This window comes from Amphibalanus amphitrite, unplaced genomic scaffold (genome assembly GCF_019059575.1).
Source record: "Amphibalanus amphitrite isolate SeventyFive unplaced genomic scaffold, NRLGWU_Aamphi_draft 000155F_arrow, whole genome shotgun sequence".
NCBI lineage: Eukaryota > Metazoa > Arthropoda > Thecostraca > Balanomorpha > Balanidae > Amphibalanus > Amphibalanus amphitrite.
In genome coordinates, this window is record NW_024881650.1 from 36,625 (window position 1) to 54,045 (window position 17,421).

General features: G+C 50.8%; 1 protein-coding gene across 7 annotated transcripts; it reads right to left on the reverse strand.

The window, feature by feature from the left end:
- Nucleotides 1–16: 16 nt before the first annotated feature.
- On the reverse strand, nt 17–16,770 carry LOC122383103 (eukaryotic translation initiation factor 4B-like). Of its 7 annotated transcripts, none has more exons than XM_043369222.1 (14): nt 16,691–16,770; nt 12,666–12,809; nt 6,783–6,952; nt 5,901–6,011; nt 5,269–5,542; nt 4,823–4,846; nt 3,902–3,988; nt 3,398–3,529; nt 2,791–2,883; nt 2,438–2,494; nt 2,113–2,125; nt 1,207–1,705; nt 749–807; nt 17–499 (listed from the first exon to the last, which is right to left on the reverse strand). In XM_043369222.1, the coding sequence occupies exons 1-14, from the start codon at nt 16,698–16,700 to the stop codon at nt 397–399; spliced, it is 1,776 nt and encodes a 591-aa protein (XP_043225157.1). In that variant the 5' UTR covers nt 16,701–16,770; the 3' UTR covers nt 17–396. The 7 variants fall into 7 exon arrangements, with proteins under 7 accessions (XP_043225157.1, XP_043225156.1, XP_043225160.1 ...); XM_043369221.1 differs by having other exon boundaries at nt 749–810; XM_043369225.1 differs by lacking the exon at nt 2,791–2,883.
- Nucleotides 16,771–17,421: the final 651 nt, after the last annotated feature.

The window sequence follows — 17,421 nt, forward strand, 5'->3', positions numbered from 1 at the left end:
CAAATAACACAAGTGCCACACGGTTGTTACATATATTTGCCAAATGACATAAGAATACAAAAGTACCCTTTATCCGACTACCAATTTGGATAATGATTGCGGCCCGGCGCCCGTCTGCCGGCGGTTTGTCGCGCCGCCGGCACTGGGCGGGCCCGGTCGTCCTCCCGCCGCTCCCTCCTTCGTCCCCTAGTGTTGCGTCGTCTTCCCGGCCGCCGCGAGCGACTGCTCGGGCCGCCGCCGCCGGGTGGCCCGGGGCCGGCTGTGGCCGCCGGGACCGGAATGGGCCGCCGTCCGGCTCCGTGTCGGGCTGGGCGGCCTGCTGCGGCCCGCCGGCCGGTCGTGTCGTGCGCGTACTGTGGCGCTCTGCTGGGGCGGCTATATGCGGTGCCGCCGCGTCTAAGCCTCCTCGTCCTCTGCCAGTGCGCTGAACCGGCTCTGCTCGACGAACACGGCCGGCTTGTCCTCCAACGTTTTGGGAGGCCGCGGCGCCCGCTCCTTCCTGTGGTGAACAGGGGCTGAGTGAGTGGGGCGGTATTATCACACGGGGAACGGGGCACGGCTGACTAGCGGGATAACATAATATGTTCTGTACCCAAGGCACAATTGAGCTAACACAGGACCGCCATATGGCTTCAATAAAAACAGACGCGCGGTTGCGCAAAACAGTTGCTCATATGAGCTTTGAATGAAAACACACTGAATAATGTTCGTAAACGAAAAGCACGTCGTAACTGTATTCGGTGCGTACTTTTCTGCGCCGTCGGCCGCCTTTCCATTTGTCTCCCTCGAGCCGGCACTATCCGCCGGCTTCTGGAACAAAGATCAGATCACGTCAACTGTACGGGCACGGGACACGCGTGTACGGGATAGTCGGTCACAAGATACTCTCCCTTACATGGGGGCCAGTCGCCTCGACAAGCTTCCATTCACGAGCAGAAATTTTACAGAACAAACTCATGCAAAACCCAATGTCATTTACTAAACAATCAGTACTTCCAGCCCATCCACCCCAGCTCCGAGCCTGTCTGCCGCAAACGGCGTTACCCGGCTGCCCCTGCCGCAAACGGCGTTACCCGGCTGCCCCTGTCGCGGACGGCGTTACCCGGCTGTTACCCGTCTGTCAGCCGCGGTGACGTTACCTGACTGTCCTTGCCGCGCGCCGGCGTTACCCGGCTATTACTGGTCTGTCTGCCGCAGTGACGTTACCTGACTGTCCTTGCCGCGCGCCGGCTCGCTGAGCCGGATGTCTCGCGAGGCCTCGGCGCGCCGCTGGGAGCCCGAGGCCGGCTCCGTCGGCCGCGCCGGACGGTCGTCGATGCGTGTCGCCTTGAGGCGCTCCTCGACCTCCCGCTCGCGCGCCGTCGTGTCCACCGGCTTGGCGCCGCCGAAGATGCTGCTGGAGGCGGCCGGCTTGCCGATGTCGTCCGAGGGCACCGAGCGCGGCTTCAGGTTCAGCTTGGGCCGCTCGGCCGGCGGCCGGTCCGACTCGGCCGGCGGCCGGTCGTCGTAGCGCGGTCCGTCCCGGGGACCATCGCGTGAGTCGTAACGTGGTCCATCCCTCGAGTCGTAACGCGGACCGTCTCGAGGTCCATCCCTCGAGTCGTAACGCGGTCCGTCTCGCGGTCCGTCCCGTGAGTCGTAACGCGGGCCATCTCGTGAGTCGTAACGGGGACCGTCCCGTGAACCGAAGCGCGATCCGCCGTACCTAAAAGCAGGCAGGACTGTCGAGAGAGCCTGACGCAGTGCGCAAGATTTGGCGGACAACTGCAACTAGACATTGTGAAAGGCCTCTTATAAACAAAAATCACCCCCGCCGCATATTCTAAGCTCCGGTAATATTTTAAACAGCTCGATACGAAACAAAAGCCAACATAAATTAGAGAAGTAAATAGTCTCATATTCAGCGAATTTTCAATGAATGAATCGCTGATACACGAAAGGCCAACAAAAAAGGAAAGCACAGTATTTGTTACATACCACAAAGTAGAGGGTCTGTAAAAGACGGTTTGACGGCCTACTACGCATTAAATGTAATTTATTATCAACTGAAAAAAGGTAAGGTACTGGCGACAAATTCTTTTCTCCCAGATGCAGCGAGGAAGGTGAACTTACCTGTCGTCACGACCTGAAACGCAGAGAAAACAGAAATCAGTCACGACTCCCAGGAACCCAACATCCACAACATATTGCAGACCACATCTGTATTTGACAAGAAAGAACACGGATTTAAGTCGCTGACAACGATAATAAACAAAACAGATTTTTGCTCCTTTGTTTACGGGAGCCTCGGCAGTACGGTTTTCAAACGGAACGTAATATAAATTGCACCGAGAGAAAGGCGTGACCTCAAAGACAGAAATATAAGAGTGAAGTTAGTTATAACCCAGCCAGTAAGTGCCCGCGGTGCGACCTGCACTGCTCGGGTTGCCGTGCTCACCTCTGTCGCCGTACCGGTCATCCCGCCTGTCGAATCCGCCGCCGCCTCCGCCACGGTCTGAGGCGACACAGAACACAGATAGACACAGGTCAGACACAGAACACAGGCGGGAGGTCAGACACACGACAGACGATCACAAGTGCAGGCCAGCCGCGGCTGCAGCGGCCACTAACTCCGACACGGTCAGAAACAGTTGAACGGCGCTGACTACTGAGCACCCACTCACTGACGAACTGTAACACAGCCGCCGGGGCCGTCTGATGTGACAGAGACGCCACAGGCCGGCCGCTGCTCTATCAGTACACAGCGGCGGCCACAGACCGCCTGTGGCTGTTCGGACCACCCGTGCATACCTCTGTCGCCATACCCACGGTCGTACCGGGAGTCATACCCCCGCACGTCGCCGCGCCTGTCATACCCATAACCACCACCGCCATAGCCGCGACCTGCGCAACAGATTACGTTAAGCACCAGTCAGTGGCGAGACACACCGGGCAGCCTCAGAGGTCGGCGCGCACTTACACCCGGCGCGCTGTCGGCCGCACGAGCGCTCACAATGATTCGCCATGAATCGAGCGAATCTCCGTTGAGGGAAGAACTGAAATGTGGACACAATCAACTACTGCTGACAAGGAGGGTATGTCGTGCTGCCGATAGCGACACAAGGTAGCCGAAAATGGCACAGTGACTCGTGAAAGAGAATAGGTACGCTAACTAGGACAATTATGTCGATCACAAAATGATGCGGTCTCCAAAAAAGTATAGCCACCATTTGCAAGCAACTCGATGAGATTTAAAAGTATTTTCTATAACTGTAGGGGACTTTGCGCCTACCCAACACAAGGATAATGTATTCCTGGGAAACTCGACGGCAGAGCCAATCACCGATAGCCGGCACCAAAGGCCCCTTACACCAGTGATAACATGTATAGAGCACGTCACATCTGCTTATACACATACCTCTATCACCATACCGGTCGTCACGACCGCCGTACCGATCGTCACGACCGCCGTACCGATCGTCACGACCCCCGAACCGGTCGTCACGGCCGCCATACCGGTCGTCGCTTCTTCGGTCCGAGCCGTAGCCGCCTGGACAGGGAATGGAAGAGGATTGGCTAATTTTGCTCGGAAATACTTTACTCTAAGCACAATGCATAATGCAAAAATGCAACGCACTCTAAGCATGATCCAAAGTTATCGGCCGAAAATGTTGTATCGCAACCATCGAGATATAACAGAGATCCTACCAAGAATACAGGAAGAAACGCTTCAAATATGCTATAATAGCCTTTGCGATCAGTCCTCAAACCTGACCAAAACTAGGTATCCTTTTCGATTACAAAGAATCCCGAGTAGAATCTCTACGCAGCTTACAAATCATCTACGTGGCCTACTCAGCCTGCTCAGCCACCCAGCGACGGTTATCGCCCATTGGCTCTGACACGGCAGCGCCCGACTCACCTCCGCCGCCCCGGTAGTCGTTGAAGGACGGCACCGCCTCGTACTTGCTGCCCGGCTTGCTGGCCATCGTCGGCTCACGCTCACGGTCTGGGGACGCCGAGCGGGGGTGAGAGGGCGGACGAACACGGCGCAAGGGTGGCAGTTTACAGCTTCGCCCACGGCGAGCAGGGGTGAGAGGGCGGGCGAGCGCGGCACGAGGGCAGCAGTTTACAGATCCACCCACGGCCAGCAGGGGTTAGAGGGCGGGCGAACACGGCACGCGGGTGGCCAGCCCACAGCCTTCACACACAGCCAGCAGGGGTGAGGGCGGGCGAACACGGCACGCAAGTGACAGCCCACAGCCTTCACACAATGGTAGGCTGATGGTGAACAGCGTGGGACGCGCCAAGATGTGCGATAAATGGCGTGTCCCACAGCGCTCAGACATAACTACAGCCATACACTTGCATGTGTACGTCGTGAAAGCATGAGAAAATGTCAAAACTGGACCAGCTTCCTAGTCGACTCTCTCCAGACGATTGTTGCAGCAGCTGCACTACGAAACATGAATTTCCATTACAGCCATAGCACGTATCCGTGGTCAGGGTTCCAGACCGCAAAACTGTATCCTGCATTTCCATCAAAACACGAGTACTTTATCAGAGCAAGAAAAGGAATGCATAATGCACTGTACAGTATCCAGATGCGTTAACATTGATACTAAGGCAGCTAGTTTGGATGAAGAGCAAATATAATGATGACTGCACGGCGCACGCATCTTGACGCAAGCCGGGCGTCGCTCGCCGCACTACAAAAACAGTCCAATGCTCAGTCTCCCGACCAGAGCCGGGTCAAAGTCCGGCCCGGGCCGTACGACGGTCTCGGGGCGGAGCCACTGCCCCTCCCCTCACCCTCTCCCTTTGCAGAGAGCCCCGTACTTACCACGACCGTAACCACCACCGAAGTCTGCGGAAAGAACAGAGAAACACGGGTTAGTTGGGACTACTCGGCGCAAAGCGTGCTTTCATACATAGGAGTAAGCGCTCATCAGACTGACGGCCCAGCAGGCGAGGGCCAGGGACAGGGAGTATGCGCGGTGTTAGTCAACATGAATGGCCGAATGTGTAGACTGTTCGAACGTGCCAGCCATTATCAGGCATAGCCGGTCGGATGGGAAAAGCAACTAACTGAAAAAGGCTAACCGCACTTTCAGCGTTTTCCGCCATCTATGTGCTGTCTTGAAGTACGGCTTGTATGGCTTGTTCTTTTTCCCACTATCCACCCCCTTCCTATCCCACCTCAGCCAGGCGTCCATCGCATTCTAATAGACCGGCGTTCACCCCCCCCCCCCCCGCCACTCCCGTGCCGCGTCTGTCCGCCGCACTGACCGGAGCCGCCGCCGCCGCCGCCGCGCGGTCCTCCGCGCCAGTCGCTGTCGCCGCCGCTGCGGTCGGGCCGGTCGCCGCCGCCGGGCGGACCCGAGCGCCAGTCACTGTTGGTGCGCGCCGGCGCTGCGCGCGGTCCCGCTCGCCAGTCGCCGTCGTCCTCGGCGCGGTCGCGGTCCTCGTCGCGGCCGAACGACGAGTAGCCGCGCGACTGCTGCTGCTGGTCTCGCTCGCTGGGCGTCTTCAGGTCGATACGCAGCTTCCTGCCAGCCACCTCCTGCCAGCGGCACAGCGGGCGCACAGGGACGTCAGTCGCTCGGAATGGACAGCTCTCGTGTTTAGAATGCTAATAAAAGTCTCGAAAATACAAAGCTGGAAGTTCGAACAAGACCCAACAGAATACCCATCAGAAGACCCCAACAATTAAGACAACCGTTCTTCGTCAACGCCAAATCCACAAATGTCTTGTAATTTGATAACTGAACCACGCCCGCTCTTCAAAACCATCCTTGGTAGTATACTTCAGTATTTCACGAGGCCCTGCTCCAGCATTAAGAACAATAAATTATAAATCTCCTCTACGCTGAAAGATCCCACAGCCCGCCCGTTTCCCACCCCACTCCGGCGGCACCCACCAGGTCGTCCATGTGCAGCGCCTCGATCAGATCGTCACGGTTGCCGAACTCGACGTAGCCGAACCCTCGGAATCGGCCGCTGTCGTCGCACGGCAGACTGACGTTCCGCACCTGAAGACATGGAGACGGGAAGGGGGTCAGAGGACCGCGCAGGGACGGGGGGAGAGGGGGTCAGAGAGCCGCGCGGGGACGAGGAGAGGGGTCAGAGGACCGTGCAGGGACGGGGAGAGGGTCAGAGGACCGCGCGGGGACGGGGGAGAGGGGTCAGCGAGCCGGAGACGGGGAGAGGGGTCAGAGAGCCGCGCGGGGACGGAGAGAGAGGGTCAGATCCGCGCCGGAACGGGGAGAGGGGTCAGAGAGCCGACAGACATGGGGGAAGAGGAGTCAGAGAGCCGAGGACCGGGAGAGGGGTCAGAGACACGGGCAGAGCCCGAGTTCAGAGAGTCGTGCTGGGACGGATGGAGGGGTCAGAGTTTCGCGTTGGACCGGACAGCGACATACGCACGCCACCTATTTATAACTATTGGGGTCAAATGGGCAAAATCAGGGGAAACTACAATAAACGAGACTCAGCAATTCAACGAGAAGTATCCAGATTAAATGAGCAAGCCGGCACCGGATGTGCCACGAGAGGTATCGATGATAAGTGTTTTATCGACCAGTAGTTTAGAATATGCCGAGAATACCCTCCACCTCCCTCCCTATCCCACCCCACACGAGTGGGTGCACTACGTCCGAGAATGACAGCTGACAACTGGGGGCATTCAATTCAGGTCGCACCCAATGAAACCACTGAGTACTGTAACCCTCATCTTTAGACCGCTAGTGCCGCGCACCAGCCACCCGCGGAGGGCAGAGTACGCCCTCCCACCCGTTACGTACGTCCAGACCCTGGAACATGCTGGCCACCATCTCCTCGTTGGCGTCGTAGGACACGTTGGCGATGAACAGCTTGAACGGCCCCGTCATGGGCACCCGGTCGAGGTCCACGTTCAGACCGCAGCGCACGCTGGAGGGCGCCGTCGGCAGCACCACCGTCTTCTCCTCGGCCTCTGCACACACCACACACAATGTCAGCGAGCGCCGCGTCAGAAATCACACCACACACACAGTCAGGGAGCTCCGCGTCAGAAATCACACCACACACACAGTCAGGGAGCTCCGCGTCAGAAATCACACCACACACACAGTCAGGGAGCTCCGCGTCAGAAATCACACACCACACACACAGTCAGTGAGCTCCGCGCCAGAAATCACACCACCAGACATGTGCTTGGATCCGAGAGCTGGATCTATGATCTCAGTGGATCTCTCGACAAAATAGAGGGGTTGGATCTATGATCCGGGTGGATCTCTCGACAAAATTCAGGGATTGGATCTATGATCCGAATGGATCTCTCGACAAAATTTAGGGGTCGGATCTATGATCTCTGTGGATCCAGCGGGCAAAAATTTGTGGAGGACCTATGATCTGTATGGATCTCACGACAACATGTAGCCAATGAAACCCTTATCCTACATAAGTGTACACCTTGCAGTGCAATACAATTGAGAATTATCACTTGTGGACATGGTTATTGGTTAAGACCACTTGTAATCATTAGGTATCATCATTAAATTTGAATTTAAATAAACAACATTTGTACTACATTTAAAATAAACCAAGAACATGCATATTGCTACTTTTTGTGACCAATTGTAACTTTTTCATGACAGCACTGATGACAATCTTATCAACAAGCTACAGCCACTTTAATTCAATGAACAAGCAGTACAGACAGATGCAGTGGCAGCAGGGCACTGCAGATTTTCATTTTGGTCCCATTCTTTCCATGCAACACCAGTAAGGCTAATGTTAAAATGCCAAAATCTATGGGGGGCACTGTACCCTGGTGCCACCCCCCCCCCCCTGTTCTGCCGCCTATGGACAGATGTTAGGGAATCAAACCTGGAAGCCAAATAGGTCAGTTTTGTTAAAAACATGCAGCAATCCACTTCTGCCAGGTATGAAATCCCAATCCAGAATGTTCGTATGAGCTATTAGTATGTGCAACACAATTTCGATTTAGTAAGGATAGCAACCAACCTCTAATACTTTCCTAATAAAATTACAAGTTCAAAAATGGCATCAACTTCTTCAGATTACCTAATTTTGGCAACGTGCCACGTGTGGTGTGCCATGCTTGTTATGAGAGAGCCCCCCCAAAAAAAGACAAACGAAATTCACAGCTCACGTTTTGGTAATATGGTTTTATTACGTCATTATCGTTTGACCAATGAAAAATCTTAAATTGACCAAAACCGTAATGATTCCAAAAGATTCCCCGTAATAAGCCCTTTAAACTAATGACGTAAGATATTGTTATTCTTTTGAAAATGAATAAAACAAAGATGGAAGGCGCACACCGCTCTGGGCCATATAATACCGTTTCAGCTTACGTTTACGTCATTAAATTCAACGCTACAAAGATGATATTCACAAACAATCGTATCGTAAAACCAGTATAACGCCTTTTGGGGCGACTAACGGAGCGAGCGAGAGGGTGAGCCTTGCACGTGCGAAATTACGAGGGGGTACCTCCAACTGAGTTGTGCACGGCACCCTACTAGCCGGTCTCTAGCGATGTGCCAAATTTGAGCACAATCGGCCCAGCCGTTCTCGAGATCTGGAAGCGGCACCCTGCACGTGCGCACGTGCAAAATGGGTCCCAACTGACTTTTGCACGGCACCCTACTAACCGGTCCCTAACCATGTACCAAATTTGAGCGCCATCGGTCCAGCCGTTCTCGAGATCTGAAATCGACCCCTGCACGTGCGCACGTGCAGCAGCACCTGAACTCTGGCACATGGATATGCATTGCATAGTGGGTGCCTACCTACATGCCAACTTTCAGCGCAATCGGCCAAGTAGTTACCGAGATATTGCAACAATTACAAAAGTGACACCTCTTGGTTTTGCACGTGGCACGTGCATAAGGGGTCACCCACATGCATCGGGAATAGTGCAATACTTGGTAGAAGGAATGAAGCTACCCTACAAAAATTACCGCATGTAAATCGGTCAAGTGGTTGCTGAGATATAAGCCTCGCAAAAGTGTGACCACGGCCGGCCGGCCGGCCGGCCGGCCGGCCGCTCATACTCAGAAATTTCCGTTAATCTAAGGAAAGACTACGCTCGCTTCGCTCGCTCCGTAACCAGTATAACGCCTTTTGGGGCGACTAACGGAGCGAGCGAGAGGGTGGGCCTTGCACGTGCGAAATTGCGAGGGGTACCTCCAACTGACTTGTGCACGGCACCCTACTAACTGGTCTCTAGCGATGTGCCAAATTTGGGCACAATCGGCCCAGCCGTTCTCGAGATCTGGAAGCGGCACCCTGCACGTGCGCACGTGCAAAATGGGTCCCAACTGACTTTTGCACGGCACCCTACTAACCGGTCCCTAACCGTGTACCAAATTTGAGTGCAATCGGTCCAGCCGTTCCCGAGATCTGGAAACGACCCCTGCACGTGCGCACGTGCAGCAGCATCCCAACTCTGGCACATGTATATGCAGTGCCTAGTGGGTGCCTACCTACATGCCAACTTTCAGCGCAATCGGCCAAGTAGTTACCCAGATATTGCAACAATTACAAAACTGACACCTCTTCGTTTTGCACGTGGCACGCGCATAAGGGGCCACCCACATGCATCGGGAATAGTCCAATACTTGGTAGAAGGAATGAAGCTACCCTACAAAAATTACCGCGTGTAAATCGGTCAAGTGGTTGCTGAGATATAAGCCTCGCAAAAGCGTGACCACGGCCGGCCGGCCGGCCGGCCGGCCGCTCATACTCAGAAATTTCCGTTAATCTAAGGAAAGACTACGCTCGCTTCGCTCGCTCCGTAATTATGTGAGACAGAAAAAATGAACATTCTTAAAAAAAAAACTCCAGACTTTTGAATTTCCAGTTTGATTTTTTATTTATTTTCATTATACTCGAAGGTAGAACGCCTAGCTCATTTGTTATTTGAAATGACGTCACGAGTTCTATTTAGATACTGAATAATCATTTTACGGTAAATATCCAAGGCCATTACAATTGATATTTCGCTTCCCATCGCTTCCGCAGGCTGTTGAATATTTTTATACTTTTGTTTATATCTCAGTTTATTTTATCAAATATTTCTTTCAATAGATTGAAATACCTTTACCTAACCAAGCCACATGTGTCAGTATCATCTTTTATTGTTTATCAATCAATTGTGGTAGCTGGAAAGTGGAAACTGGAAAGCCTCATGGTTGTCTAATGCCAGATTGTCTTATCAATATCATTATGTAGATTCTAACATGAATTGTGATGTGGTAGGTACCTAGTTATGTATTGTTTATTAGTCATTACTTTGACTTACCTCTATGTTAATTGTTAATGCAAACTTTTCTGTTGGTAGGTATGTGAACTGTGAACAATCTTCATGTCACTCAATTCTCTCAAGTTGTGACCGTCATGAGCCTCCTTTATTTTGTATTCTGTATAATGTAACTGGATGCCTTTACTAATATGTCCTTTGTATAAGATTGTTTGTTTCTAACCATACTTTGGTATTCATAACTTCTTATGAAAGAAAGTTGTTAACATTTTGAGCACCTATGAGCTATGATCCCAATGGATCTCACGACAAAATTGGGGAGCCAGATCTGTGATCCGAGTGGATCTAGCGACAAAATTGAAGGGTCAGATCTATGATCCCAGTAGATCTCTCGACAAAATTGAGGGGTTGGATCTATGATCTGAATGGATCTCGGATCGGGATCCATGGGATCGGATCTCAGATCCATTTTTCCGGATCCAAGCACATGTCTGCACACCACACACACAGTCAGGGAGCGCCGCGTCAGAAATCACACCACACACACAGTCAGGGAGCTCCGCGACAGAAATCACACACCACACACACAGTCAGTGAGCTCCGCGCCAGAAATCACACACCACACACACGGTCAGGGAGCGCCGCGTCAGAAATCACACCACACACACAGTCAGTGAGCGCCGCGCCAGAAATCACACCACACACACAGTCAGGGAGCTCCGCGCCAGAAATCACACACCACACACACAGTCAGGGAGCTCCGCGCCAGAAATCACACCACACACACGGTCAGTGAGCTCCGCGCCACAAATCACACCACACACACGGTCAGTGAGCTCCGCGACAGAAATGGTGGGCGATTATAGGGTTATGTCGGAATTGTTGATCAATAGCAAGCACTTATAAGGAGTGCATTTGAAGAAAAAAAAAGAGAAGCATTGTGGCTTTGTTAGCTTGACATTTAACCCGCGCGGGGCTGGGGGGGTAAATTTTACCCCCCACCCTCGCGAATTTTTGCGATATCTCAAAAACGGCGGCGCGCAGCGCCGCCAAACTTTCAGTACCTTTTCTTACATCAATTTGACACCTTCCCTGAAAATTTGAGCGAAATCCGTCGGAAAAATTTTGAGAAATTGACGTTTTAGTGACGTCATGTTCGCCATTTTCGCCTCAAAAACGGCAAAAGTTCAAACGCCGCTAACATCTTCATTTTTAAAGGAATCAAGACGTAACAAAAAAAGGTTATACGTAATTTTACTTTGTCTATCAAATGGCTATCTCGGTTTTTTGAAAATTTTGGATTTTGGCCTAAATTTTTTCAACAAACTGATTTTTTTGGGAAAATCATTATAAAATCCAAAAATTTGAGTCTATCGAAAAAACCGGAATATATGTCAGAGAAGTGGCCTATGTGCACCTACATACCAAATTTTAGAAGAATCGGTTCAAAAATGTGGGAGTTATTCAAAATTTTATGACGTCACGACACACAAATTTTTTGAAAAAATGACTTTTTTGGAAGTTCTAGACCTCGTACGGAAACAAAAATAGCACCATTCGATTCGCCGTGAAAAACTGCATCAGATAGACACCTTTTTCGGCCTTAACAACCAACTTCAAAATTTGACCTCACTTGACCTGACCTTGACCTGACCTCGACCTGAAATTCATCCAGAGGTGGTCCATATCACTTATTGAGTGTGCCTATTGAATTCTATGAGTAAAATGACCCATAAAACATGTGTCGCACATGCCCTTTTCTATATTTTGTTTTTTGGTGACCTGACCTGACCTGACCTTGACCTTGACCTCTGAATGATATTGTATGCAACTAATATTGTCTTGGTAGCCTAAGAACACGTTTTGGGCGATCAGTCTCAGTCCATGACTCCATTCTTCGGCAACTACGGTGCAAGGCCGATACTGTAGAAACTTGCAATTTGTACCCTTGACCTGACCTTGACCTTGACCTCAAACTTTAAATTAAGTACATGTTTTTAGTAGTTCGTGATGAGAGCTTTCGATTGGCGTTTGAATTTTCCAAATCGGACCATTAGTTCGGGAGATAACAGGGGGGGGTAAAATTTACCCCCCCCCCCCCAGCCCCGCGCGTTCGGCTGGAGACCCCAGCCCCGCGCGGGTTAAGAAACGTTTGGTCCTTTCGGTTAAGGCAATATTGTGACTTTCTTGACAAATGAAATATTTCAAATTTTGAAACATGATGCAGCGTAAGACAGCTATATATATAAGCACCGTAAAACGTTAATTTAACACGATTGTTGAGTGGTTCACTGATCTGAAGAGAGTCAACCATCATGATTAAATTCATAAAAAGATTGATCGAAAATGGTGTGATGTGAAGCGTAAATCAAGTTTGACTCTTGAGTGAGGCAGTAGCGGCACATGGCAGCCATACCGAAGTCCATCTGGTCGGCCCAGCTGTTGCCGGTCTTGGTGATGGTGATGGCCTTGCCATCTGGTGTTCCCTTGGTGTTACTGAGAAAGACATTGAGATCGATGGGCACTCCCTTCTTCCTCCCCTTCTTCTTTCCAGACGGAGCTGCAACAAACAGAATGGCGAGTGAACTAGCACCTTTGTACATTACATAACCAATTACAAAACATCGCACAGCCTTTCGCTCACTGACGTTCCTTTTTCGACAAAACTGAGAATAACTCTTAGACTATGTTATCGGTCACTCTCAAAGCAGAACGCCGACGCGCGGGACTCCGCCCCTATATTGGGCCCATACGCATATACAATTTCCACCCAGCATGGCAGCAATATGCAAAAGTTTGCACCTGCCCCCAAACTAAAAAAAAAAACTTTTGTCTTTTTGCTGTCACACTAGACGTATAACTTGTTAAATGATATTCAATCGAAATAGTATAGCATCGCGCGTCTCTTTGTTATGAGTTTCGATCGACTGAAGAATCCGATGTCTCGGATTTGTTGAAAAAAAATGCTTACCACTCGGTGAGACGAGGGCTGTATATGAAGAACAGTAAAGCATGATTATCAGCCATCGCCAATATTGGCGTTTTGCCAGCCGCTAGCGTACAGGAAGGGAAGGAGTCCGTTGGACCCCTCCCCCTCCTTCTTCAGCCGTTCGGCCCCTGATCAAGATAGAGCTTCGCGCAAAAAAAAAAAATCGAGCGTGTTGCCCGTCACAAGAGGAAGCCGATGATATCCCATTTTAACCCGGCAGGTGGTGGGCCTTCCGGCCACTTTCCACGCGGTGAGGGCGGGGGGGGGGGGGGCATTTTTGTATACTCAGAAAGGCTTGTAAAAGGGCTATCGAATGCGCTTTTCCGCGGCACCGTAGCTCTATTGGTTCCCGAGTTAGCCGTTGGCAGTTTCCAAAATTGTTTAAATGGACTAAATCTGACCTTTGATGACCTCTGGTGACCTGACCTCTGACCTGATCCAAAAAATGACCGGTGTTTCGTCATTATTTTTGACGCTCTTTCGAATGCCGCTTACCGCGTGTCGCTACGTGGCCAAGGAGCCGAGTTAGACGGGTTGATCAGACACCTCCCCACCCCCCACCCCCACCCCCGGGCCCGGCGCGGAAGTCGCGGAGCACCGGCCCGGCGCGAGTCAATACGCAGTGCTGTATTAACCCCCGCCCGAATTGGTATTTTGACAGCCGCGAACGTATAGGGGAAAGGGGTCCGTCGGAACATCCCTCCCCCCCCCCCTTCTGTTTGGCCCCCGATCAAGCTAGAGCGACGCCGAAAAAAAATGAGCGTGTTGCCCGTGACGGGAGGAAGCCGATGATACCAAATTTTAAGGTCCTAGGTCATTGATTGACCTTCCAGGTCAGTCCAATGACCCAAAATTCGGGAAATTCGGGAACTGTCAGAACTTCGTGAAGTGAGGCTGTTAACAGGTTCTCGGGGCGCTGATGACGAAATCATGTTAGTTTTGATCACAGATGGTGTCCTCGTGCATTTAGGCCAGGCCAGGTCGGGTCGGGTCAGGTCAGGTCGGGTCAGGTCAGGTCAACCAGTAGGCGTCCTGCCGGGTTTTCATACACCTTTTTGCGTTGTTCGACGGCCAATCGGCAAAACCCATTCGTCTGATCTGCGTATAGGTGGCGACAGTCAGAGGCATTCCGGCAAAACCTTCAGCATGTGGGCAAAATGGAACGCTGATCCCACTTCACAGCTCGTCAATTGGTATAACATTCGCTATTCGACATTCGCATAATTCACATAACATTGAGTTCCAGCAAAACCTTTGACGATTTAGATAAATGCTTCGTCATTCAGTAATATTCCATCGTCGTTCGTGAAAGCATCCCCATGCTTATTTCGGCATTCCTCACAACATTTCGTCAAAGATAAAAACAGATACGCTGCTTTATGGAGAAGGACAACTATACCCGAGTTTGAACATAACCCGCGCCCCGTTGGGCTCTGCCGAGCAACGCGCCCGGTTGGGGGGGGGGGGGGCATTTTGCCCCCCCCCCCTAAGATCTCGAGAACCACGCAACATAGCGACAAGCGGTAAACGGCGTTGGATAGCCCCAACGGGGAACTACCTTGTGACCCATTTTTATTGACCTAGGTCAAACCGATGACGTCACAGGTCAGGTCAAAGGTCCAATTTTCACCGTTTACAGGCACTTCAAGAAATGCGTTGTAAAATCGAGTAAAATGCATTTCATTGAAAATCATCGATGGGGAAATGTTCTTCAAACACATATTTTGCTATTTGAGGTCACTGATACCAGGTCAGGTCACAGAGGTCAGGTCAAGGGGGGGTCACAATATGAAAGTGTCGTGTGATACATGTTTTATGGTCCATTTTACATGAAAAATGCGATTATATGGGTCAGGCAGCCTTTGGGGCCAGCTTAGATCACGTTTTGGTCAAGGTCAGGTCAAGGTCAGGTCAAGGTCAGGTCAAATTAGGTCAAATTTCACAGTTAATATTTTTGCATAAAATGGGTATCGAATCGATGCAGCTCGTCACGGGGAGTTCAATGGTGGTCTTTGTTTTGCCGTACGTGGTCTAGAATTGCTAAAAATTGAGTTAAAAAATTTGACGTCATCATTTTTGAAGTTTTTTCGCTATAACTGGCCAAAAAACGAGATATCGATCTGAAATTTGGTATGTATATAGAAGAGCGCTGGGACTATCACATATATTCCGGTTTTTTCGAAATTCGGAAAATTTTTGGATTTTTTCAAAGTTTTTCTAAAAAAATCAATTTTTGAATTTTTTTTGGTCAAAAACCAAAAATTTTGAAAATCCGAGATAGCAGTTTTGTAGCGCCGCTTTTTGTCTACTAGACCATATAAAGAACTTTGAGATTGCTTGATAACTGTAGATTTGGTGAGCGTTTCAAGATTGCATGTTTTTTGCTCATTTTTGCTCGAACATGACCTCAGTTTGACCCCAATAACTCCTGACCTAAGGTGACCTAAGACTTGAAATTTGGTGTGAAGGTGTCAAATTGATGCCCGGGAAGGTACTGAAAATTTGGCGGCGCTGTGCGCCGCCGTTTTCTTGCTATTCAGGAAAAACCACAGGGGGGGGGCCAAAATGGCCCCCCCCCCAATGGGGCGAGGGATAACAGTGGGAGGCATCGGTGGCGAAACTCAAATGTCATTTATATACCTAAATATCTGTTTATCTTACGTCATGGACATGACTGACATGTTATCGGTTGCTTGAACAGCGAATATGGGACAGGCTACAGAGCGTTTGGTAAGTCAATCCCGCCTCAAACACCAACCAAGGTGTCCGACCAGCCGGGCCCAACTCGCCAACTGTCAGCTATTCGCCCATGAATCCGACCACCTTGGCCTGAGGGTGAGGCGTTGTCGCAAGACAGCGCTGGGGCAACAACACAATAATGAGCCCCAGAGTTGTGGGGGCAGGCTGCGCTGCCCCCGTTGCCCCTCCCCCAGTTCCAGTGCCTATGGCCGTGTCCACTGTCCACACCTTGACCTCAATCCCAATCATCCAAGGGGTAAGGGCTCTCACGTACCACAGTATAAGCGGCCTTGGCTGTCACAAAGTCACAAAGGAGGCTCAGTCCTGTGGCCTAGGAATTCGGATGCACATTACATGCCTACCTACCTACACAGCCTAATGATTCAAATTTAGTGCTGCACGTGACATAAGCTAAGGTCAATAATAATAAGATGCAATTGATGTTATAGGCTAGGTCTGGGTAAAAAAGGCATGCAGAAATGAAAAATCGCCAATGTCTTATTACGCAACCAAATTACGACACATGGTGAGTCAATTACGGCGCACCAGGAGCTACGGGATCACCACATAAACCAGTGACAAATAAAAGGCAGAACAAACTCCAGCATGCTAGAAGAAGAAAGCGAAGGGTAAAGCACAGTTCAATAACGAAGAAACACTCCTAGCTTCAACAAAACAGGGCGAAAATCTTCAATTTTAGCCCATTCACCCACCTGACGCCATGTTTGCGGCAAAAGGGAGAGACTGGATTACTCTAAAATACTGCACTCAAATAACGTCTGTCAAACTAGCAGCGAGCAGCGAGCAGCGAGTCCAGCAGCGAGAAACGGGCCATCCCGATTTAGCTGAAAATTGGCTCACAGAGCCTTCTCAGCACGCTGATTCCGAAAATCATGGTCTCTAGGGTGGAAATATTGACCGTTCTCGAGATAGAACCCTCTAAAGTTCTTACCACCCATGACCGGGCCATCCCGATTTGGCTGAAAATTGGCTCACAGAGCCTTCTCAGCACGCTGACTCCGAAAATCATGGTCTCTAGGGTGGAAATATTGACCGTTCTCGAGATAGAACCCTCTAAAGTTCTTACCACCCAAGACCGGGCCATCCCGATTTGGCTGAAAATTGGCTCACACAGCCTTCTCAGCACGCTGATTCCGAAAATCATGGTCTCTAGGGTGGAAATATTGACCGTTCTCGAGATAGAACCCTCGCAGAGAGTCCAGCAGCGAGAAACGGGCCATCCCGATTTAGCTGAAATTTGGCTCACAGAGCCTTCTCAGGACGCTGATTCCGAAAATCATGGTCTCTAGGGTGGAAATATTGACCGTTCTCGAGATAGAACCCTCTAAAGTTCTTACCACCCATGACCGGGCCATCCCGATTTTGCTTAAAATTGGCTCACAGAGCGTTCTCAGCACGCTGATTCCGAAAATCATGGTCTGTA

Coding starts and splice junctions, on each gene's coding strand:
- LOC122383103 (XM_043369221.1), bottom strand. Junction 4,847..5,268: donor CGGCGGCGGCGGCGGCTCCG/GTCAGTGCGGCG, acceptor TTCTTTCCGCAG/ACTTCGGTGGTGGTTACGGT. Junction 2,495..2,790: donor CCGTGGGTATGGCGACAGAG/GTATGCACGGGT, acceptor GTGTCGCCTCAG/ACCGTGGCGGAGGCGGCGGC.